This window comes from Prunus dulcis, chromosome 1 (assembly GCF_902201215.1).
Source record: "Prunus dulcis chromosome 1, ALMONDv2, whole genome shotgun sequence".
NCBI classification, from domain to species: domain Eukaryota; kingdom Viridiplantae; phylum Streptophyta; class Magnoliopsida; order Rosales; family Rosaceae; genus Prunus; species Prunus dulcis.
In genome coordinates this window covers 4,586,550-4,610,143 of record NC_047650.1, presented here as the reverse complement: position 1 = coordinate 4,610,143, position 23,594 = coordinate 4,586,550, and the positions used below count along the sequence as shown (strand labels likewise).

Here is a 23,594-nt window from a genome sequence, read left to right as displayed (position 1 = left end):
CACGTCTTGTTATCTTCGGCTAGTTTTCTCAATCTGTTCAGCTCAGGNAGCACAACATTGCCAAGATCCGGTCTGTCTTTACGCCTCATTTCGGCACATTGTAAAGCNATCTTGGCAAACTTTAAGGCTTCCTCAACTGGCCAGTCAGGAACAGCAGGGTCAAGCATCTCTTGGAAAGTCCCGTTCTCCATAGCCCGCTGAACATGATGAGTCAAACCCATTGGTGGCTTGGCTGTTATTAGTTGTAGAAACATGACCCCAAGTGAGTAGATATCAGATTTGATTCCAAGCATCCCAGTTTGCTGATACTCTGGGTCTATATAACAGAATGTTCCGGCTGTTGATGTCATATGATATTGAGTGACTGAATCGGCTACTGATGGAGGCACTAGCCTGGCCAAACCAACATCACTGATCTTGCTCACATAGTGATGGTCTAGCAAAATGTTTCCGGGTTTCAGGTCACGGTGTACAAGGGGTTCTGGCTTGGTATGATGAAGGAACAAAAGGCCGGTGCCAATTTCTGCAGCTATATGGAACCTTAGTTGCCAAGGAATAACTGGGGTGTTACCTCGCCGGAAGAGACGGTCTTCTAAGCTCCCATTAGCCATGTACTCATAGACCAGGCAACCATACTCTGGGCAGGCTCCAAGAAGGAGAACCATGTTTGGATGGCGCATGCAACTCAATACTTGAACCTGCATAGTTAAGAGTTGCCAGATATATTTCTCAGAAAGACACAAACAATATAAATGGCTTAGAAAGAAGAAGCTTATTAGCCTTTGAGAGTAAGAAATATCAATAATCCTAGCATTTCTAATTGAACTGTTACAACTTGAAAGGGTTGGGGGATTTGTATTAACTACTTTTAGATGTACAATAAATCACTTGAAGAACTAATTGATTCAACCCTTTGTTTGATGCCCGAGCAACTTCTTAAACCAGAGAAGTTATCTTTTTATCTATTTAAGTATTTCTATTCTCTCTTTTTGTTTTTTAAGTAATTTTTTATACTCGTGTTCCCGTTCAGTATCATAAGAAAATCATTGGATCTGTCTGCTTTTGTTTTCAAACAACATGTTCCCAGTTTTGGCAACAATGTGAGAGTTCAATCTTAAAGTTTGATAATGAGCAAAGTCACCAACCTCTTGCTGGAACTGTGACCGTCCTTGAGCTGCGTCAGGACATAGAACTTTTATTGCCACTGGTGTGTGGTCTAGTTCACCTCTGTATACTGGCCCATAGCCTCCTTCCCCAATCTTGTTTACGTTTGAAAAATTATTTGTTGCTACTTCGATCTCCTCAATTGTGTATTTCCTGTACATGAAATCATATGTTTTTGCTTCTAATGCCTTCTTCCTCTCAGTTTCTCTAAGGGCTTTCATTTCTGCATTCCTCCTTTTCTGTGCTTCCAGTAATGCAATCCTTTGAGCTGATTCTGCAGCCTCCATGGCTGCCATACATTTTATTTTCTGCTCATCTGCAAGTGCCAATGCAGCTTCCTCAGCTATTCGTGCCTCGTGTAATCTCCGTTCTTCTTCCAATTTCCATTGTTGAAGTTCCATTGCCTGTGATGATATGTTATTAGAATTTATGGATGAATAGTTGTTCTAAACCCAAGATTTATATTCCACCAAATGAATTCATCTCTTTTTGTGTATAGAACATGTAGCTTTGTTATTTCAGCTGTTGCTAGATACACTTGCATCTGCTTGCACCTTTAGGAATTGTAAGAGGCATAAGATGCACTATGTGACACTATATAGAAGTGTCCCTATATATATGTGTGTGTGTGTGTGTGTGTGTGTGTGAGAGAGAGAGAGAGAGGGAGAGAGAGAGAGAGATGCAGGACTAACTGTACCAACTAGGCCTACTAGATGATGATTCTCAAACCTTTTTTGGGATTTTCTAGGCTGCATTGTGAAAATGTGAGGTGAAGAGAGGTCATATGTACACTGTTTGGTAGAATGATAAAAAAAAAATTTCCGTTCTTACATGGATAGTACTATAGATTCATTACATATATCAATGTGTACTCACCATTTGTCGTTGATTTTATCAAAAATTGAAATTTTAGGGTTGATTCCAAAATTTTGTTTTAGTCTATGCTCGAAAAAAGCTATTGCATCAATACCTTCTGTTTTGCCGCGAGTGCCTCCTTGCAGGCTGTACTGTACATGTCCATCGTTTGCTTGAGCTCTAGCCTGAGCCTCCTCATTTCAGCTTCCATTTCATCCTGTTATTAGCAATTAAGTATTAGTATTCTGAACCATTCCTGTGTGTATGTTTTTGTAATATGCGTCTCTTTATGAATCGTGGCATTAAAACTACTCAAACCAATGGCAAATATTGGTCATTTAATGTATCAATTGTTGAAGGCACACTATGGGAGCTGTCTCAGATAAACATTTCTGAACGAAAGTGATAAAGCTCCAAAGCTTGAAGGTTGGTGGTGCTTCAAGTTTACTATGCTAGAAAAATTGTCTTACCATATTCCGTGATGACCATGAATTTTCACTTTCAATTGAGGAGGATGAGAGTTCATGTTGTAAAGAGTTCATGTCAATGAACTTGTGTCCTGAGTAAGATGATGTAGAGCTTATGGTGTCCATATCTGAGCTGATTGAACTTCGAGGTCCTGATTCCAGACCATCGTAGAAAGAAGGAAACAATTTATCCACACTTGGCCTTCCACTACTCACGAATGATATATCGGTCTCTGACGAGAGCTCATATGATTTGTTATTTGAAGCTGTTGCTCTTGTGAATGGCGACCTGCATATATTTTATTAGGTTAGTCCTTTCGTTAATTGTGCATTCACATACTCTTTTTCAGTATTATAGTTGTTGCACATAAATATCTAGCCATTTAGAAGCCTTTTAACACATTTAACTGAAACCTCATCTAGCGAATGCCTGGGTGAGCTATGCCCGGCAGTACAGATAGTGCATGCTTGAATGAGAGCATAGGCAAACATTTCCAAATGAAAAGTCGCCTACTGTTTATATGGATGCATATATACATAGATAAATACAAAGATACATACAAACAAGCATGCATACATACCTACATAGATACATACATATAAACATACGTGTTTGTGTGTGTGTATATATATTAGACAAAATAAGGAGTGCAGCTAACTAGTCACTATGTACACCTCTTCCATGATTAATTGCTTTTGGCATCATTATCTACACGTTTTGTCTCCCAAACAATCAGTGTACCGGAGATTACCTGATTTCAATGCCATCTAGTATACTACGGGGTGGATACTTAGTCCTCGCTGATGCTGTATTGATCAAAGAAACTTGAGTGAGTAATGACAAAAACCAGATATATGAGGTGAAAAACAAGTTTTATATATATATAACATGAGGCTGGAACACAACCTAACAAACCTCTAGGTTGCTGGTTGCGATTGAATGTGTCATTTGATTCAAAAACTTTGCTGGGTTGGTCCTGTATTTGATTATGTGAGGAAGCTTTACGGGGCAATGTTCTGGTAGCACAATGCATAGATGAGACCTTTCCTTTGCCAATGACATACACAGTGCAGAAATCCGGTGCCTCTTTTGACACGGTGCTTGGAACGTCCGTAGTTCTGAATCTGTTACAAGATAGATATGTATTTAGGAGGCATGCTTAATCGTTGTCTTCCAAGAAGCACGAACTAAGGTATGACACTAAATCACTGATTACTTCATTGGTAAGGTTAGATTGAGAACCAATTACCTGAGAAGGCCGTGTCTTGCTGGTGCGCCAAGTACCAAAATGTCAATTGAATTATTGATAACATAGTTAACCAGTGCTTTTGCTGTATTTGTATCCTCAATTATGACTTCATTGCATTTTAGCTGTTGCAAAGATGAAACTATAAGGAGAAGAAATTACGTTGGGCAAACAAAAGTAATGATATTATATAGAAGTACGACTCACATCCTTTTTTGCGCAAAAGCAGCGGAACGGTAGAAACAACTCATTGGCTTGAGCTTCAAGTTGGCTTTTGTGCGCTTTTGCAGCCTCCTCTGTAACTTCAGATATAGGAACCATGCCCCTGGCTGCAAAATAAGATGAGGAAAGCAGAACGAAGGTATTATTATAATCTTAATTAAGATCATGATAGATAGAGAGATTGATTGACTGATATATACTTTGGCTGGAAACTGCAGTTCTGTGTTTAACATGGAGCAGTGTGAGAGCTTGGCCCCTGGCGAGAATATTTTCAACTGTCCATTTGATAGCATATTGACTTGATTTGTCCTTGTCTATTGCCACTGCCACCGTATCTACGCTGTTTTGTGCTTGTCCTCTTCTCATTTCTCTTTCTGTGAATGAATTAATTACAACCCTCAAAACTCTCCCCGAAACTGAAACCAGCTAGCGTGATAAGGATGTCTGAGACTCTTAGAATTAAAAAAATCAGTAATGGAGAACCTCAGTATTCTTGGCACCCTCTTATGTTCTCCTCGGAAGGTTTTGATCTCGTATGACTCACCGGCAATGCCTTGCCACAGAAGCTGTGTTATTCTCTCAAAAACCAATTACGTTCACCACCCTTAATGTGTTTCTCTCTCTGATTATAGAATAGGCGTCAAAGTACATTATAGGATATAAGGCTTCCAATATATATGCAATGGAGGGAGCAGTTGTAACTTCAATCCACTGCCTGTTCCAAAATTAGAAAAACTTGCCCCATAAAGGTCCTAGCAGAAAATCTAGAAGAGTTGAAATCAAAGCCCAAGAAATCTAGAAGTCTTCTTGAGGCAGTTGCATGGTTCTGGCCTTTTTGACAGCAAAGACTGGTGAGTCATTTTTTGCTGACTTTCTAATACAGGAGTTTTTGGATGGATAATCAGCTGCACAACTGCATGCGTAGACCAGGAGAGATAGGAAATGTCAGCAAAATTCATCTTTATTTTTTCGTTAGCAAGGCATATGGAAATTGTTAATTTGTTAGACAACCACTAACTCCAAAAGCCGAAAATGTTGGAGAATGGTAACAATGTATATTTGACGCACCCTTACGTGTAGCCTCTTCCGACACGTGGAGAAACAGATAAAATGCAATTAGAGAAAAACATATAAGTACAGCTCCAGGATGCATCTTGTAAATCATAAAGAATTGGGGAATGAAGATTGCAGGTTTTGACCATAACAGCTTTTTGCAATTGAGCTTCGATACCATGTTAGACAATCAAGATTTTCGTAAAATAGCGGTTGTCTAACAATAATCACTTTTAACTTAATAATAATATATTAAAATTAACAAATTAATAACCACACTTTTCCTATCATGACGTGATGAGCCTCTCATTCTTATAGTGACATATAAACTGACCAGTCCTAGCCAGGTTGTTACAGTCATATAAAATTTATTATGATGCTGCCAATTTTTCTTTTCTTTCCTTTTTGTTTGGATATGATTCTGTCATTCTGTAAGTTTAATTTGGTAATTTTAAAACGTGGAGTAATTTTTTGTTGAGCAAAATATGTACATGTGATTGACAACATAGTCCATATAATCGCATATGTCCTCATTATATTTTGGCCTTCAAAAGAAATTTTAAGATTTTGCTGCTAGATTTGATTGCAGCCAAATTCTTATAAAACCTTTTGTCATGTTCAAGATATGAGCCAGAAAATTCAAGGTTCAATACAGATCAAATACAGGACAACGATCTTTCGACCACTCAGGACAACGATCTGGGATTTCTTTTTCTTCAATAATAAAGAAAGATACATAATGCCTACATAATTAATGCTGAAAGGGTTAACTAGTTTCCTTGCATATAAACAAAGAAAAACACTTGTAAATCTTGTTGAAACAAGTTCACCACTAAAATAGTGAATAGTACAAAGAAAAGAAAAATAAAACAACTAAAATATGAACTAAGCTTTGGTATTTGAAAACTATATCAGACTGGCCTAAAGCATCCAAAACCCTTTTCTTCTCTTCATCATTAGCCTCTCTTAGAGCTTTGAAGATCTGATCCGCATTTATGGTCCTTTGCAACTCTTTGTCAGCAAACTGCTCAGCTGCTCCGCCATCAGCTGCCAAAATTGTTGCCTTAGAGTTGGCTCTTTCCTTCTCCATAGCTGCCAGAGTTGCTTCTAGGGCACGTCGTGTCTCTTCTAGTCTTTGCCCTTCTTTCATTTTCCACTCTTCCAGCTCAATAGCCTGTATTGAATGAATAAGATGAAAGCACTTCAATTTAGAATAATAAATGGAAAACCAAATACAACTAATACATGAATCAAATGATAAAACAGATGAGCTTCTTCAAACCATATGCTTGTATAAATTGTTTTGCTAAAATCTTATAAGGTAAGAGTTGAATTTATATATATCCTTAAAACCATGAGAGTAAAACTAAGTGACTGTGAACACATAAGTGAATAATTTTAGATGGGAAATGCAAAACCTAATTGAAATGTTTATCTCATTAAGTAGCTAGGAAGATTAGAGAGGGTTCTAGGGTAGATAGGACCTTCTGTTTTGCTGCCACTGCTTCTTTGCAGGCTGCATGGTACATGTCCATCGTTTGCTTCAGCTCCACTCTAAGCCTTTTCATCTCATCTTCCATTTCATCCTGCAAGTACAAGTTTTCACATGCATGTCCAAATTAAGTCCACATTCAAATGATTCTAGTTGTCTGACTTTTACTCATATCCTTTTTCAGATGACTTACCAATACTTTCTGTGACAGGAATGGCATTCCTTGGGCATTTGATGACAGTTCATGTGGAATGTTCAAATCGAAACTGCCGAAATCTGATTCTAGTTTTGCAATACTCTCCAAGTAATTTGAGGATTCTGAAAGAACTCGGCTCATATCAGCAGACCCAAAATTTTGGTAAAAAGATATGCTATCAGTACTTGGTCTTCCAAGCGAGATGTCATTGTCAGGCAATGAGACCTCATCATATGCTCTGTTGCTTGGAGCTCTGCCTCTAGAGAATGACATGCATCAACCAAATCAATTAATCAATAAATGAGTCAAATAAATAAAAGATAAATTCATAGCAGCAGTTTGAGTGCAGTCCAGAATGCGGACGACCACACTTAGATGCTTATTTACGTTGTCATGTTGTGAATCTGAATCAGATTGACACTTTCTTACACGTGATTAGATTCTTCTGCCCTCTCATCAGCTGCTCGAATGTTTGGTAGAGGACGAGAGGCTTCGCGCCCTTCGCATACCCTACCTTGTTTGATGGTGTATACAGAGCAGAAATGTGGTGCCAACTTTAGGACTCTGCCTGGAATAGACTCAGATGCCTTGAACAGACGCCTGATTGAACAACATGTTTTGACCATCAGATGAGTTTGAACACACAGAAACCCAGAAACACACACACACACACACACATATATATACATATATCAGTTCTCTTATTGGAATGTCCAGATGTTCTTACCGTACGGACGCCATTGTTGCAGCTATATTTCTTACATCTAAAGCTTGTTTTCTATACCCACTGCTGCTCGTTGAAGCATATGAGTACAAAAGACAGGGAGGAAAGCAGAGAGGAAAACTGAAAGAAACAATGGCGTCCATATGATAAGAAATTCTGGACGTCCTGATAAGAGAAAACGTGTATATATGTGTTTATATGTATACCTAGAAAACCCAATCCTGGATGTAGCGGTAGCACCAAGAACAATAAACTCAATGCCATTGCGGGAGATGTAGTCAAGTAATGCCTCGGCCACATCTTGATCCTCCAGCACAACAGTCTCACATTGTACCTAATAATATTAATTAGTTGCACAAATCAATCAACCACATGATCTACTTATTATGATTCCAAATCATTCAATATAGCTAGCTTCTTGCATTAAAAAAAAAATTCCAAGTTAAGAAATGAACTCACTCGTTTGCGAGTACAATAGCACCGAAATGGAAGCATGAAGTCCATGTTTTGAGCTTCATGAGCTTGCCCTTCATTAATTGCGTTGTTCCCATGCCACCCCAGAAACCAAAATGTTTCAATCATGCTTGAAAAAATACTACAATTTGTACCATCTCAACATACGAAACTCACTACACTTATGTGAGACATGTGAGTCATGCGTCTATTAGAGGACAAATTATTTGGTCTGGTGAGACCACCGCACTCGTCCGGCTGAAAACATAAACAAAGAATTTGGTCTTGTGTATGTCTATGGGCGAATGAGTGAGGTGATCTTGTTGGACCAAAGAATTTCTCCTCCTATTAGAGATATGATACAACACCTAGACAAATAGTTATTTATCACGCATCATATATATGAGAGAGAGAGAGAGAGAGAGAGAGAGAGAGAGAGAGAGAGAGAGATACCAGTTGCATGGGGGGTATTTTTGGAATTAGAAGGGTTAATAACATGGAGAAGCTTGATAGGAGTATGACGGGTAGATCCATAGAGAAGATGATTAACAGCCCATTTCAAAGCATTTTGGCTGGCAATGCCCTCGTCTACGGCCACTGCTATTGTCCTTACGCCTTGATGATTTCCATTATCAACAATATTCGACATTCTCTCCCTCCTTGATCCCTCCTCCTCCTCAACTCTCGAATTCAGAGATAACTTCTTCTTCATCAAACATGCAGACACGACAACATAAATAAATTTTTACAAAAAATAAAAAATCAGAACCTTTCAATTAGAAAAATAGGAAATTTAATGAAAAGCTCTGTGTCTCTGTGTCTCTGTGTCTCTCCCTTCTCTACTCTTAAACCGCTCACATTCTTAAGGGCCATGGAAGTAATTGATTAAACCTACTAGAAGCTAATTAAAACAAACATTAATTCGGTTCCGAGCTAACCCCCATAGATGATATATGCAGGCAGCATGATTAGCGGAAAGTTAATTAATTAGAATTAACTTTGACCCTAACTAGAGAAGATGCATGCCAAAACGACCCGTTGGTTAACATTTCTAATATTAACCAAGTCTATCAACAAAGTTAATCAAAGTCTTCGGTACGTACCGTTACGTTAGAGAAGCCTCCCATGCAATCCAAGAAGTTGAAGAACAATGAAAAGAAGAAGAAGAAAAAACGACATTAGTATATTGTTCAATGACTGATCAAGAGAATTCATTTTTATGGCCCTGTTGTATAAGAATCAGAGTTCTCCTAATTATTAGGATCAAACGACATTAGTAGTGATTTTACTTAATTTATGTTAGTATTGAGAGAGAAATTGACAACTGTTAAGGAGAAACACTTCAAGAATCAAACTATAGAAAAAAACATTCTCTTCAAAAAAGAGTGCTTTAAGTGCTAAACTACTCTAATATCGGGGAGGGGGGATTGAACTCGGGTGCAAGAGGACGAGCATATTACCTTAGACAACTGGCCTAATCCACGTTAATGATCATTTTTATCAAACTATATATGATTCATTTTTACTTTTTCATTAGGTAGGGGTTATAGTCAATATAATTGGAAGAATTAGAATTGTACATTTATTTATTTATATTGCTGTTTTTAGGGAAAACTTCGCAATTTGAAACATGTGAAAGGCAAATTCTATTTGCTTAGGAATATTTTATGTGTCTATACTTTTTTCATAAAATGTTTATGGGCTTGTAAGGATCTGATTAATATTAGATGACTAATGGTTATTAGAATCAATTTATATATGTTATGAAATATAAATATAGTACTTGTTTAAACCTAGAGAGCTTGCATATAAAGCCAAATCTTATAGACAAGCAGTTCATTGTTGTCTCTCATCCTGGGGGATTTGGGACGGAGATACAGATCAAGAGATTGATCATGGCGAAGGAGAAAGAAAACTATTTTTGATGATATCATCAACCAACAATCTTCGTCATGTCGCCTTCGCTAGCACAAGAAGATAAAAAATCTTCATCGCCATGATTGTTATCTCTCTCTTTCACCTCTTCAATCCTCTCCACAACCTCTTTCAAATCCCATCTCTTCTCCACCTCCCCTTCACAACAACCCAACCCAATGTTCAAGAGCTTGAGCATCTCCCCCTCACTATTCTTGCCTGCCCCCATATCTCTATCAAACACCTGACTGAACCACTCGTCCTGAGGCACCGAGTTGACCCAGCTCGCCAAGTCCTCCTCACTTGCCTTCCCATGCTGCAAAAAGTTGGTGGGCAACTTCCCAGTTAAGATCTCCAAGATCAGCACGCCGAAGCCCCACACATCAGTCTTCTTCGTGATGCGCTTGCTTTGCATGAACTCTGGGGACTTGTAGGCCACCATGAGGGTGTGAGCATGCTCTTGGTTCACCACTGGGATGAGGCCGTAGTCAGTGAGGAGGGGCTCGTAGGACTCGTTGAGAAGGACATTTGAGGATTTGAGATGGCCGTGTGGTGCAACTAGGCTGGGAAGCTCATGGTAGAGATAGCGTAACCCCTGGGCTACTCCTTTGACAATCTTCAAACGGGTTTGCCAGTCTAAGCTTGGTTGGCCTACGGTTTGGTGTCCTGATGAGAAAGTGCAAATAACACCAAGTAACTATTGATTAGGCATTACTTCAATCAAAGTGTTTTCGATTTCCATTTAATTTGCAAATGTATATTTTTACCATGCATAAACTCATATCCCAAAATATGTGTATCTTATCAAAAAACACTAGATATAACACATCCACGAATTGTAAGTGATTTTCATTTGTATCGGATATTATTAGTTTCACTTCCATTAGAGATGTGATTTACAATATAGTCAGAATATATGATCTTTAATTATGTCAAAACCAATTGATGTATACTTAACATACCCAAAAATTGTGTGATATTGCTTATGGGAGAGGGGAAAGGGAAAAGGGGAAGGGCATGATACAACTATAAGACACAAATGTAAGACTGTCCATAACCATATATGAACATTAAACATGCAAATTACTATAGGAGCAATACTATACGGACCACATTATAAACCACATCCCCAATCGAGACAAAATCCACCCATACGAATGCATCATGTATTAAAATGCAGTATACAAATAGTTTTATTATTAAAATAATAGGATGCATCAACTTATTTGTAGAACAACTAGTATAGAGAATATGATCGTGCAATGCATCTATATGTTTAAAAAGGAACTTACCATGAAGATGAACAGCCAAGCTACCCTTTTGAACATGGTCAGAAATCAAGAGCTTCTCTTCCTTCTTATAATAATAAGCCACAAGTGGAAGCAAATTAGGATGTGCCAATCTCCCTATCCTTCTCATATGCTCTTGGAAATCCTCTTTTCCTACATTGTTCATCTGCTTATACCTCTTCACAACCATCACTGGTCCACTCAGCAAAGCAGCCTTGTAAGAAGACCCAAAACAACCACTGCCCAACACCTCGGCCGAGGCTCTCAGCAAGTCTTGCATATCAAACCTCTCCCTGTCATCTCTCACAAAGGAAAGCTTCAAGCTCTGATCAGCCTTATTTTGCTTTCCACTTACTTCTCTCCCATTCAAGTTTTCGGGTGAGCCTGGAGCACTTGCTTGTTGCTCTGGTTCGTTTCGAACTGATCTGTTCTGGACAGTTACTGTTGATGGCGGTGGATCCTCTATTGATGATTCAGATGCTTTGTTGCGGCGTCTGAGGATGAAGAACGCTGCAATAGCAATGGCTGCGAGTGCTACTATCACGATGATCACAACCACCACGATACTCCAGGTTGCGGGCTTCTTTGAGGGGCAAGCTTTTAATGTCCCTCCACATAGATCTTCATTACCTGCATATTCAGGTGGCAAACTGTTAATTTTCAACTTCTTTAAAGAACAAAATTTTGTTGTCTATGTGCACTCTATGAGTTTGGTTTGCTTAAAAAGAGGCTTATAACCTAATTCATCAATTAATGTTTGAGGTAGCTAGGAGAGGAAGTTTTTTTAATGCAGATTCTTAAACTCCTCATGTCATTAATCTTGAAGATGCAGTGTGACTCCAATGCTTTACGATTTAAACTATCGTAATCCTATCCCGTTTCCCACCCTACCTCACCAACCTGTAAGTTCTCCTTAGGGGGGAAAGGTGTTTGTGTTTGATGTAACACCCCAAATAGGCATTTCATAAGCTAAGAGAAGGATGCTGAGAAGGAAGGACACGCCTGACTTTTCTTTATGTAACTTAATCCACGACTCTCGCTTTTCTACTTTTGGTTGAATAAGAAAGATGTGGAAAAAAAAAAAAAAAAAAGAACCACCCTTTGTTTGGTTCTTGAGCGAAAGGAGAGGGAAATGCATTATAAACGCAGTTAGCAGAATACACGAGCCTTTAATTTCTTCTATTAATTGTTTCAGGGGATCTTAAGAGAGAGAGAGAGAGAGAGAGAGAGAGAGAGAGAGAGAGAGAGAACTTATGACTCACCAGCGAAGGAGCTTGCATCCAATTTTCGAAGGCCTTCCGGGATCTCACCCTCCAATTTGTTGTTAGACACATTAAAGGTTGTGAACCCGGCGGGCTGCCTAAAATCTGGTATTTTGCCTTTAAATTTGTTATTTTCAAGACTCAGCTCCACCAGCTTGTCCAAACCTGTCAACGACCTAGGAATCTCCCCTGTAAACTGATTATTCGCCAAGTGAATCTTCTTCAACGAAGACATTCCCGCGAACCAATCGGGAGGAATGGCCCCGGAGAATTTGTTATCGGACAAGTAGACAGTTTTTAAGGCAGTAAGTTTCCTCAAGTCAGGCATGGGACCATCAAAGTTGTTCTTCATAAAGCTTATGGTTCGTAAGTCAGGCAGGTCCTTGAGTATGTCCACATTGATGTCACCATTGAGCCCCATTTTCTCAAGCTGCAGACCCCAAACTCTCCCTTTTCCATCGCAACGAATTCCAACCCAATTCGACGTTGCTCCTTGGCATGGAATGGATGAACTTTTCCAATTGGTCAATCCATCCGTGTTCTTCAAGGAGTCCTTGAACTTGAGGAGGGTTTCGCTATCAGAAGCCCCAGCAGAAGAGGCAACACGAACATTCAACAACACGATAACGAAGAACAGGATCATGGTACGAGACAACGATGATGCCCGAAGCATCATCATTACCATGATGTTCTTCTTGTTACGTTGTTGTTGTTGTTGATGGTGTTCCATAATGGTGGTGTAGGTACGTAGCATAATAGGGTTGTACGTACACGCACAAGTAGGGGCAGCGTGTGCGCCCTTTTAGAGGGGGCTGCGCTGCAAAAATTGAGTCAGGGTGCGGGTGAAGAAGGATTTGAAGGTTGATAGTGGTTAATTTTGATGGCATTGAGAAAGAGAGGGGAAAGAGTGAGTGATGAGAGAGAAAGAGGAGATGAGAAAGAGGCTAAGAATAGAAGTTTGGAAAGGCTGTTTACAAGGGTCAAATGGGGAGGGATCATTGGGGAAATGGGGTTGTCTAAAAGTTGACAAAGTCTTTCCCTTAATTCCTGTAATTTTGTGCAACATGGGTTATGTGTGTATTTGCATGAGAATTATCCGGTCCACCTTTGAAAAATTTGAGCATGAGATTGATTATCTATCAGCCCCCTTTCAACTCTTTCATTTTATTTTTGTTTTTCTTCAAACAATTGGTGATTTACTGGAAAGATAAAAGTGTCCTCGAATTGAATGCCGACAAAGCAAAACGAACTAATCTATGTACCACTACATTGACTTCTCTAAAAACATGACAAAAAATCGCACTAGAAATCTATCCAGACAAGGAAAATACTCTAGAATCAACCCCTTTTAATTTCTGTTCACTACACCTTCTTTCTATGGTGTGTGATGTATCTGATGATTCTATAGGTAACCAAAAAAGGTTAATTAAAAAAGGAATTTAATAATATTAATTGTGTATTTCATAGGGTGCAAAGCACCAAAGTTACAGAAATTATGCATGTGAGATGTGACTAAGAAAGGAAAATACAATAACAATAATCAAGGAGAAAAGTTTCCACCAAAATAATAATAAAGGAGAAAATTAGGGTATGATGGAAGTTAATCAACGCATGACAGATTTGGCAACAAACAAAAAAGGAGAATTCAAGGCATGACAGTGATTTGATGGAATTGATGATGTTGATGGAGTTAGTCAAGGCATGACAAAGATTTGATGGAATTGACGATGTTGATAGAGTTAATCAAGGCATGACCGAAATTGATGGAATTGCCGATGGAGGGATTTGAAATAATATGACAGGAAGGTAATTAAAACACAATAAAACTAGAGACTCGTCAGTAGACATATCAGTCTTAATGGGAAAAGTAAAGAAGGAAGTCCCCTCGGAGAGAAGCGAGGGGTATAACCCACCAAGAAAGTATGATCCTTGTGGGAATCATAGCTATAGCTATGCCCAGCCCTGGTAGTTTTTCATGTCTTCTGAAAAAATAAATCAGGTTTTTTATTTTTTTATTTTTATTTCTTGGGTCGAAAGACTTGCTTGTTCTAATTAGATGAGGCCGAATGGGCTCAGATTCGAATAAATGACATGAGTTCACAGCAGAGCTCAAATTTGGATAAATGACAATTGAGGTCGAGTGGGCTCAAATTTGAATAAATGAGAGACTAACACATAATCTGCTAAACAAAACTTACATTAGCCCCACTCACATCAAACCCTACTATTCCTTTCACTCTTGGATGAAAACGACATAAGATTTTAGGCATCGGACCTGAACTCAAAGAATTTGCAAACTACGGCCAAACTGGATTTTGACATATGAATATAATGCAAGAACCCAATGGGTGTTAGAACAATAAGCAACTTCATTTCTTCTCTTACTAAACACAACTGACTTGATTTCAGTTCAGACAGTATCACAAGAATTAAACTGGAATAGCCCTCACAACAAAATTTGACATTTCTGTAAAAATTTCAGCGGCAAGGAGTTACATGTGAAAAAATAAGTGCTTTGGATAGGTTGAGATCCATCGGATGACTTGCATTTCCACCTAATATCAAAACAAGGGTTTATCATTGTTTAATGTGTTTGCTTTGTCATATTCACTTTAAAGATCGGAAGCTACCTCTGCATGAATGTCACTGTACATTCACTCTTTCAAGATGAGGCAATCTTGTGGATCAAATTCTTCATAACCCACATCAACAAGACATAAACCATCAGGGGGTGCTGGGGGAGCAGTGGCACGTCTGCATGTAGCATCCATCAGCTTTAGCAATGCATCCTCATCTGCACCTGCAGCCGCTTCCCTTATTGAGGTTGCCACAAGAACCCGAACCATCTGCAGAAAATTGTAACCCCCAATTTTTTTCTTTTGTTAATTTTGGCTACGAAGTACCCCATAGAAGTTGGTGGAAATGCAATATATCTAAAAGACCATAAGATTACCAGCAGGATTAGTAAAATCTGGCAATGATCTCAAGAGGACATTCAACGATGCTAATATTGCAAGAACCAAATGGAAACCCACCAACCAAACGAGACATTAAATAAAAATGAAACTTTTTTTTTTTAATCGTGCTTCAATTATATCAAGTAAATTTATTACCCTGCGTAAGAATCGATTAGCAACAAGTTCAATACACATAACCCTTCTTCCTTTCTCATGCTCCTACACATAACCACAGTGCCATTAGTAATTCATATACACTCGTGGGTAGGTACACATTTTGCTGGATCACTACATTGACAACAAAAGATTTAATATTTGAGCCTGAAGCTCATATAATTAGAGTTATGAAATTTCTGCAAATAAAATATCAAATCCATTGCAGGCAAGGCACGGCCAAGAGCATTTTGTGCTCACCTAAACAATAGTTTGGAACAATTTCACATCATTTTAATGTATAATTCAGCCAATTCAAACGAAAAGGGAAAGTAACCACGTACGTTGTGCTTAATCCAATATGTTCTAAACATTATATTCAGATAAATCCTGCAATCTAACTATAAATTATAAGCACACATTTATGGACACAAGTACTCATGCCTTTAAGGTATAAGATATTTATTATTTAGGGCAAGAAGTGGTTAGAACGCTTTCAAAGCCTGTCCTCACATAGTGGAAAGTTTGAGGACTAGAAACTGCGAGATGATACTGAAAATTTTCCAAGAATTTACTTCCTGAGGCTAGGCCCTCATATGATTTTTTTTCGGTTTTTCTGATTCAGTTTATTCATGTACGCTTTGTCCATCCAAATTCCCATCGATATTATTGGGAGAGGGAGGCAATTGAGGTCCAAAATTATGGCATGCGTTATTCCCATCAGTGAACATGATTACTCGTGTCAGTCTCATGTGTATATGGGTGCAGAAACTAAATAATTGAGTCCCATCCTACACAATAGATGTGAACTTAAAAAACCTAAATCACAGAAGGAAAATATAAACAGAAGAGACAAGATTTGCAAGACTAGTAATAGCAGCAAACTCATACTGAACATGGTAGTTTGGATTCTTTTGCTCGAGCATGGTAGAGAAAACACTCTGTTGGCGGACCCCTGAAAAGACAAACAGATACTGTTAGAACATGGAAGAACAACTTCCCTCTGCTAAGGCAAGTCAATATTAAAGGGATATTATTTCGATAGGAAATATTAAGGGGATATTCAGCTAGCAAAGTTATTTCCTTGTGTATGAAATCATGATTGATTCGAAAGACCCTAGACAGTGAAATAGCATTTGAACCTCTGCCATCCATTTCTACACAAGACTAGTCATTCCCAGGCACCTATATATCGGGTTGGGAAGTTGGATTGGGATGATTACAGGAGATATATCTGGCTGGATACACATGAGAACTCATTATAATCCTTTCCATTTTTCCTCTATATAGAATCAAGCCAATGCAAATTATAATGAACTTCAATCTCATCAAAATTGCTTCACTATTTCTGTTATCCTGAGCAGTATAAATATACACACAATGAAACAAATGAACTGAGGATTGTGCCATGGCCATGTGGCATGAAACATAAGTAAACAAACAGAAACAATAAGAATTCTGAAAAACAAAAGCTTACACCAGTGCATGACAAGATGAGAGGATGACAATTAATATGGTCTTGACCAAACTAGTCAAAGGCAGTGCATGCACCAGTGGTTACCAAATAATACAAATTAGGGCCACTGAAAGAGCAAGGCCAAGATTATGCAAATTGGAGTTGCGAAGGAACAGTCAAAACTATAATCTGAAAAATGATACGCCTCCAAGTACCGATGGCAAATCGAATCTTAATTCTTACTCATTTCTGGATGGTTTGGTATCACGTGCAAACATCTTATACGATAATAACTTTCCTTCTAGTTTCTGTAAAAGTTGGTTCACCCTGCTTACGGTGAATTCCCGAGGTTTCAGAGTTTCAAGGTCTTCGTTATCGTTGATAACTAAGTTCCCAACATTTGCTTCATTGCATTGATCACATCCATTTTTATGCTCATGATAATTCTCTTGACTCTTAAAATTTTGAACATTCTCTCCACTCTGATTACTTTGCTCCATGTCCTCCTCATCATTAAATGGAAATATATATAAATAATGCCTCCATTTGGCAGTAAAATTTGGATGGAAGGCACGTGATACCTACAGTAAGACAGACTAGCTATCAGAGTACTAAAATTAAAAGTAAAGAAATAAATATAGACATTATGCAGAAGATAAAGATCTGATGCAGCAATGATAACAAGGTCAACTTGCTAAAAGAATTGAAGCAACCAAAATATGATTAGTGGATTTCACTTTGAACCTAGTGATTTGTAGGAAAATCTGAACAAAACATCACCTCAGTAACTGATACGACCCTGAGTTTTCCTGGTGCTGCACTATTGATGGCATCTGTAATATCTTGAGATTTGACATCCTTTCTCCAAGTATCTAAAAAAGACAAATGGAGCAATGTTAGAAATTTGCAAACCCCCAATGCGCCAGTTGGCAGAATCGAAAAATGGAGAAACACTGGAGAAGACTACCGTACATCAGGCATAAATGAAAAATACAATTGTCATAGAAAAATTAATACCAAACACCCAGTAGCAAGTACATAAACAATGACAGCTTCAAGGAAAATGGAGGAAATATTATGCATATATGTTAGCGCAAAAGAATGTGAAACACATATAAGCTATCTAATTGATTTAGACTCATTTTTAAATGATGCAAACAAAAGGATCACTCATGCTTAGAAAAATTGTTCTAGCAAAAGCATAAACAATTAGCCTTATACAACCCCAGATGACATCAATATCAAGAATTAAAACCAACTCTATTTCAGCAAGGGAGTTGGTGGTTCACTTTCTTTTACTATTCTTTTCCTTTATGACAAGTATGAACCAACTGCCAGAGAACTTCCTGAGCAGATCTTTTTCAAACTAAAACAAATAAGTTACAATGAATGAGGTTGTAACATACAAAAAGAACAAACTTGATGAACGGCAGTCACTCCTTTGTCAGTGCGTCCGGCAACAAGAGCAGCGCCTTCTAATGGCAAACCTTTGTCTTTCAGCATCTGCGCTTTCCTCTCATCAACAAATTTTCCCAGAGATTTTTCCACCACACTGCAAGTGCCAACACAAGAGCAAACATCGTAAACACTTGAACAAAGAACAAAACCACAGTTAAAGCCACATGGGCAATTTTGCAAGGTACAAAAAAGCATCAAAGATTGTCAAAGCTAGCACCTTTGAACAGTGTTGAGGCCTGGCTGCCTTTGCCAGCCATCAAAGGAACCACCATGATACGAAACAACAATCTTGAATGTTAGTCGTGCCCACCTCCCACCCTTATCTTGAGATGGCGGTAGACTCTCTAGCCTATTGTAAATGTTACTCTTACTCAAACAAGCTTTGCCCAACAACGCTGATAAGGGCTTGCGGTCCTTCACCACATCCGAATAAAAATCCATAACTTGTTGCCATGGCCTGGCAGACATGAACTGGAAGCATTCCCTGCCAAAACCCATATTTAAAAAAAATAATTAAATTTAACAAAAAAAGAAAATAAAAAAAGGCAAAAAAGAGGGATGGAGGTAAGTACTTGGTAGTCCAACGCGCAAATGAGCAGGGATCCGTGTGGTTGTACTGAATTAAAACCTTGTTTTCCATGTCAAGTTCTAATTCTACTTCTTGATTGAAAATCTGCAGTTTGTCTGCGTCTGCGAGGTATTCACTTTAATTCTAATAACCCTCTCTTGCAGCCAGCCTGCAATGGCTGCACTGATGATGATGACAATTTTAGTCTCGCAGAAGCAGTCAAAACCAGGAAGCAATTATGCTCAGAATGGGCATAAGAACCGGAGAACCACAAAACCGAGCCGATCCGAATTGAAAAAAAAGGGGCAACAACCGAGTTGAATAAAAGTCAACAAAAAAATTTTAAATTAAACCGAACCAGTTCAGATCGGTTTCAAATCCGGTTTTATCTCCTCCAAAACCGTAGTTAATCAAGGTGGACCGAATTAAATATAAATATAATTATTTATTGAGATATATATACTTGAGCCATATCCAAGCCGAATTTCAACTAAGTTGAAGCTCAACTTTCACCAACTCCAAGCCCAGCTCCGTTACATCTTTTCATTGTGTTGTTTACTTTATACCATAAAAAAACACAAAACAAATATTGTTCTTTTGTTGTCCCAAAATTGACAACAAGGCGTGTTTTCCATCTTTTCAATGTAACCTTTTATTTTTCTGCTAGATTCATCTTTTCATCTCCCCCACTTTTCTTTCTTCTTTCTTCCCGTTTCTTTTTATCCCTCACTCTCAGTCTCTTCTTCTTCTTCTTCTTCCTTTTATTATTATTATTTTTTTATCCATCTCATCTTCTTCCTTTTATCTTTTATGTGTTAAATTTAAAAAAATGAAAACAACCGCTTTAACTGCTTCGTGAACCCTGAATACAAAATAACCATTAGGGACTAATAACTGCTCAAACGATTGCAGTTCCACCACACGCGAAGCAGAATGATAGCAACCCACAAACTCACATAGTGGCTGCCATGGGAGACATAGACCTCCAAAAGATTCTCTCCAAAAGGGTTGAATAATATCCCCTCTCTCCCATTTGAAGTAAACACAAGCATCTTCGATAAAAACAAAGCCACCAGGGGGCAATGATTTGAGCCGATCATTGTACCAATAGTAACACAAGTGTTTGGTCATTTTTCTACCCAAGTAGAGTAGAGTTCGACAATGCAATATTGCTTATACAAGAGAGGAATCCCAAGGCTATGAGCCCAAGTGAAATAGTGGGCTTTGCAGCCATGATCCAAACATCGCAACCTTCTTTTTCGAACATTGTTTCACATTCACTTCGGCAGTCTTCTTTTATTATTTGACATACCCACAAAATTATTAATTAAAAAATAAAAATAAGTAATCAAATAGAGTGGCTTCACTGATCAAGTAACCGCGAGCCAGCGAATAGAGTAAGGAATAAGAAAAAGACTTGGCACGATTGAAAATTGCCTTTATAGGAGGATATAAACATTAAAAAATGGTTGAATCTTGAGAATTATCCGGGGAACAAGATCGCCTCAGCACAAGATTAGTGGCAAAGGCAGAATATTAGATCATCCTCAGCTCATCACACAGCTAGGTGACTCTTTTCCTTTTCGCATTCAGTTCGGTTAAGCTAAGGGATGAAAAATACACATAGGAAGGTTCAAGCACCTGACTAAGGTTAAAGGCATCCGTCACCTACCTACCGTTTAGCAGCTAGGGAACGAGAGCTATAGCTACCTTGTCTTTGGTGGTAACCAATTTGGACAAGCAATCTCTACTTCGTTCTCGCCTTTAAGTATCATTGACTTTCTGTGGCTGCTTAAGGCCAACAACCACATTGTTTGTCATTGCTTTCTTTCACATATTTTTCTTCCTTCAGTCGATTCTCAACTTCCTCTAATTCTTTAGAGGGACATATAACCACTTCACAGAGTTTATTGTCAGTGCATAAGGCATTTTCACTATCATACTTTGATGTTCTTGATGGGCAACTCCTGGAACAACCACCTCTGGATTTTCAACGCAAGTTCCTTCCTCCTCTGCATGAAAGGAGAAGGGGGCAACTGGACGTAGGACTAAGAGAAACCCTAGCCTTTTCGTTTAGGCCTCCACCTTGGCTTTGTTCAAATAGTTTCTCTTTACCATTGCGTTGTCTTTTATCTTGCTCCGAGAACAAATTTGATGGCTCAAAAAGTAGCCAACTTTTAACATCATCAATGTTAATTCTGAGCTTCATTTGTGTTGGACCCCTCCAACTTAGTAATGACAGGCCCAATATTGAGGTTGGGCTAATGAACTGCATCTTCAATTGTTATCTAGGATTCATTTGTGTTGGACCCCTACAGCTCAGTAATGATAGGCTCAATATTAAGGTTGCACTCAGGGACAATAGAGGTTTATTCAAAGGCCCTAGGTAGGATACTTTTTGAGTCGCACCAGTTGCGCTCCAAAGACAATCCTTGGACAACTAAGGTTAGGGTGCCATTTCTGTATAGCGAATTGTGGCTTTATGGGTCCCATAAGGTTAGGCCATGTAGGTCTGCTACGATGGCAGCAGACTGAATCATCCCAGGTTGCAAATTTGTTGTCTGATGTGTCGATTAATATTGTGGCTCATGTTGTGATAGGGCTGTAGGATTTGTCTCATTTATTGTTGTGTTGACCATGGACTCTCTAGCATTGCACATATGAATGCCTCTTCTGGGTTCTTCTCTCCCAGCGATGACTCCAATGACTTCGATCGAACACATCATCTGGTTTGACAAGAGCCGGACCCTTCTAAGGATATGAGAGAAAGCTTGACTATTTTTCAGATAGGCTGTGTTCGCATTTTCTAGTTGAATTGCCATCCATCAACAAGCATAGAGGAGTTTTTAGGCCATTGACAACATATGTAGTGGCCTAGACTTCCACATTTCATATAGAAATCCTTTAGTCCCTGGTATTTCAAATGGATTATGCACTTACCAGCCATTGGGCAAGGCATGACAAACCCTGGAGTTAGTGATTTTGTGGCATCAAGGTCGATGTGCATTCTCAAGAAGCCATGAAAGCTAGCAACATTGATATCTTCAACATCAAGCACCGACCCAAGTTGAGCACCCATTTGCCTGGCATTTTTTGTTGTGAAGAGATTATGGGGGATACCATATGTGCCTGTACCTAGTAAGTATGCTGCTCGATTTGTTTGGATATTATTAGAAGAATGATAGATAGACCAGTGTTTCACAATTATGGTGTAACCTTAGATGAACAATCGACCTCCATCAATCAATCTTCTTGCAACTTCTTCTTATCCCATCATGATGGAGCATACATTTTCTTTTGCTTTGAGGAGCTTCATAACACCCATCCTGCTCTAGACCATTCTTAGAACTTCCTTGACAATAAACTGTGATGGTTCACTGTCCGCAATGAGAAGTCCAACATGAGCAATATTGTTTTTGATATGTTTTTCCAGATCCTTACTATCTTTGGAGTGAATGACCATTTCATCTTCATATGGATAACCATCTTTCATATTGAAGAGTAAAGTTGAGACAATATAGTAGAAAGGGAGAAAGAGAGATGAGGAGGAAACAAACTTTCTGTCTCACACCAGAAGAGGACACTGCAAGGGGGAGCCTCACATCTGAGCATTTTCATTTCACCCATCAGGGTCTAGCAGTTTCCAGTTTGTAAAGGGCTTCCCTCAAGCTAATTCATTGTGTATAAAACTTATGTAAAGTGCTTCCCTATGGCAGTTCACCACATCTTGATACAACAAATATCAAACTTGTCACTGCTTCTTCAACACTATTAGGCAAATCTTGCACAGTTCTGTAGCAACTAATTCAGATTCGAAATTAGCCCATTTCCAAATCTTTCAAATGGGTGGGACCTACATTTAGGCAGCAACCCTACACAAGGAAATTTGTGATCCCAATCAAAAAGTCACGATAACTGTAGTTCACTTTTGTATGCATTTATTTGAGAGAGAACCTTGAGATGCTTGTTTTGACAAAATATGATAGATGAGAGTATGGACATATACCAGTCATAAAAAGCAAGGGTGTGCATAAATCCGTAAGTACTGTTCAAGTTGGTCAAATCAAATCAATCTGAAACGATTTTATTTAGGTTTTACACCAAAAATTGAAATTTTAGATCGAATCAAACCAAATTGCAATTAGTTTGATTTGGTTTAATTTAAACTATTGAAAAATCGTCCAATTCAAACCAAATAGCATGTTTTTTTTTACACTCGTTTGATTTAGACTATTGAGAAATCGTCTAAATCAAACCAAACTACACGTTCTCTTTAATACTCAATATTTTCTTATTGGTTTTATCACTATTTGTTAGTATGCTCCATCCCACATTTATATGAACCATTTAATGCAAAAATACTAAATTCCTAAAACCATTCGAATTTAATACCATCTCTCAAAATTTCTCAAATTTCAATGGCAAGTTTTCTCAAATACTTTTCACTTACCGTACAAAGTTCTCTTTGATATATAAAGGATATATAATATTTGGTTTAAATTCCTTCCCTATTAGATGGTATGTTAAATTTGATTTGTATGGTGATAAATTTCGTTGTAATTTTGTTTTTATGTTTAACAAAATAAATAAATAAATAAACTTTTAGACCGACTGCCACTTTAGTAAATATGTGCGATGTGATGCCCGAATTGAAAAGCCCAATT

The 23,594-nt window shown here is 38.3% G+C and overlaps 4 protein-coding genes across 8 annotated transcripts in view; all 4 read right to left on the bottom strand.

Annotated features, from left to right (window-relative positions):
- Window positions 1–4,321, bottom strand: part of LOC117616255 (U-box domain-containing protein 52-like) — a 4,595-nt gene extending 274 nt beyond the window's left edge. The window contains exons 1-9 of the mRNA XM_034345504.1: window positions 4,156–4,321; window positions 3,941–4,062; window positions 3,737–3,858; window positions 3,403–3,611; window positions 3,239–3,293; window positions 2,490–2,775; window positions 2,135–2,236; window positions 1,146–1,568; window positions 4–698 (exon numbers count right to left, since the gene is read on the bottom strand). Coding sequence (XP_034201395.1) covers window positions 4–698; window positions 1,146–1,568; window positions 2,135–2,236; window positions 2,490–2,775; window positions 3,239–3,293; window positions 3,403–3,611; window positions 3,737–3,858; window positions 3,941–4,062; window positions 4,156–4,321 — 2,180 coding nt within the window. The remainder of the gene's footprint in view (window positions 1–3; window positions 699–1,145; window positions 1,569–2,134; window positions 2,237–2,489; window positions 2,776–3,238; window positions 3,294–3,402; window positions 3,612–3,736; window positions 3,859–3,940; window positions 4,063–4,155) is intronic.
- Window positions 4,322–5,840: 1,519 nt separating this feature from the next.
- On the bottom strand, window positions 5,841–9,040 carry LOC117616251. Its single transcript, XM_034345499.1, has 8 exons — window positions 8,977–9,040; window positions 8,327–8,576; window positions 7,880–7,947; window positions 7,627–7,754; window positions 7,126–7,296; window positions 6,694–6,955; window positions 6,493–6,594; window positions 5,841–6,182 (listed from the first exon to the last, which is right to left on the bottom strand). Exons 1-8 carry the CDS (start codon window positions 8,998–9,000, stop codon window positions 5,841–5,843), a joined length of 1,347 nt encoding a protein of 448 aa, XP_034201390.1. The 5' UTR covers window positions 9,001–9,040.
- A 568-nt stretch (window positions 9,041–9,608) lies between these two features.
- LOC117616244 (pollen receptor-like kinase 2) lies at window positions 9,609–13,264 on the bottom strand. Its single transcript, XM_034345492.1, has 3 exons — window positions 12,339–13,264; window positions 11,080–11,706; window positions 9,609–10,453 (listed from the first exon to the last, which is right to left on the bottom strand). Exons 1-3 carry the CDS (start codon window positions 13,090–13,092, stop codon window positions 9,807–9,809), a joined length of 2,028 nt encoding a protein of 675 aa, XP_034201383.1. The 5' UTR covers window positions 13,093–13,264; the 3' UTR covers window positions 9,609–9,806.
- A 1,419-nt stretch (window positions 13,265–14,683) lies between these two features.
- On the bottom strand, window positions 14,684–19,231 carry LOC117614469 (tRNA pseudouridine synthase A). Of its 5 annotated transcripts, none has more exons than XM_034343288.1 (9): window positions 18,935–19,227; window positions 18,580–18,846; window positions 18,311–18,456; window positions 17,685–17,776; window positions 17,148–17,485; window positions 16,340–16,403; window positions 15,452–15,514; window positions 14,969–15,184; window positions 14,684–14,893 (listed from the first exon to the last, which is right to left on the bottom strand). In XM_034343288.1, the coding sequence occupies exons 1-8, from the start codon at window positions 19,000–19,002 to the stop codon at window positions 14,993–14,995; spliced, it is 1,230 nt and encodes a 409-aa protein (XP_034199179.1). In that variant the 5' UTR covers window positions 19,003–19,227; the 3' UTR covers window positions 14,684–14,893; window positions 14,969–14,992. The 5 variants fall into 5 exon arrangements, 3 of the variants coding, with proteins under 3 accessions (XP_034199179.1, XP_034199181.1, XP_034199180.1); XM_034343290.1 differs by lacking the exon at window positions 14,684–14,893 and adding an exon at window positions 15,292–15,342 and having other exon boundaries at window positions 15,083–15,184; window positions 18,935–19,229; XM_034343289.1 differs by lacking the exons at window positions 14,684–14,893; window positions 14,969–15,184 and adding an exon at window positions 15,225–15,342 and having other exon boundaries at window positions 18,935–19,229.
- Window positions 19,232–23,594: the final 4,363 nt, after the last annotated feature.

Coding starts and splice junctions, on each gene's coding strand:
- LOC117614469 (XM_034343288.1), bottom strand. CDS start 19,002: ATGGAAAACAAGGTTTTAATTCAGTACAACCACACGGATCCCTGCTCA. Junction 17,777..18,310: donor TCATCAAGTTTGTTCTTTTT/GTATGTTACAAC, acceptor TGTCTTTTTTAG/ATACTTGGAGAAAGGATGTC. Junction 16,404..17,147: donor ACCAAACCATCCAGAAATGA/GTAAGAATTAAG, acceptor TTGTCTTTTCAG/GGGTCCGCCAACAGAGTGTT.
- LOC117616251 (XM_034345499.1), bottom strand. CDS start 9,000: ATGGGAGGCTTCTCTAACGTAACG. Junction 7,755..7,879: donor GCTATTGTACTCGCAAACGA/GTGAGTTCATTT, acceptor TAATATTATTAG/GTACAATGTGAGACTGTTGT. Junction 6,956..7,125: donor GCAGAAGAATCTAATCACGT/GTAAGAAAGTGT, acceptor GTCATTCTCTAG/AGGCAGAGCTCCAAGCAACA.
- LOC117616244 (XM_034345492.1), bottom strand. CDS start 13,092: ATGCTACGTACCTACACCACCATTATGGAACACCATCAACAACAACAA. Junction 11,707..12,338: donor GGATGCAAGCTCCTTCGCTG/GTGAGTCATAAG, acceptor CTGAATATGCAG/GTAATGAAGATCTATGTGGA. Junction 10,454..11,079: donor CTTGGCTGTTCATCTTCATG/GTAAGTTCCTTT, acceptor CTTTCTCATCAG/GACACCAAACCGTAGGCCAA.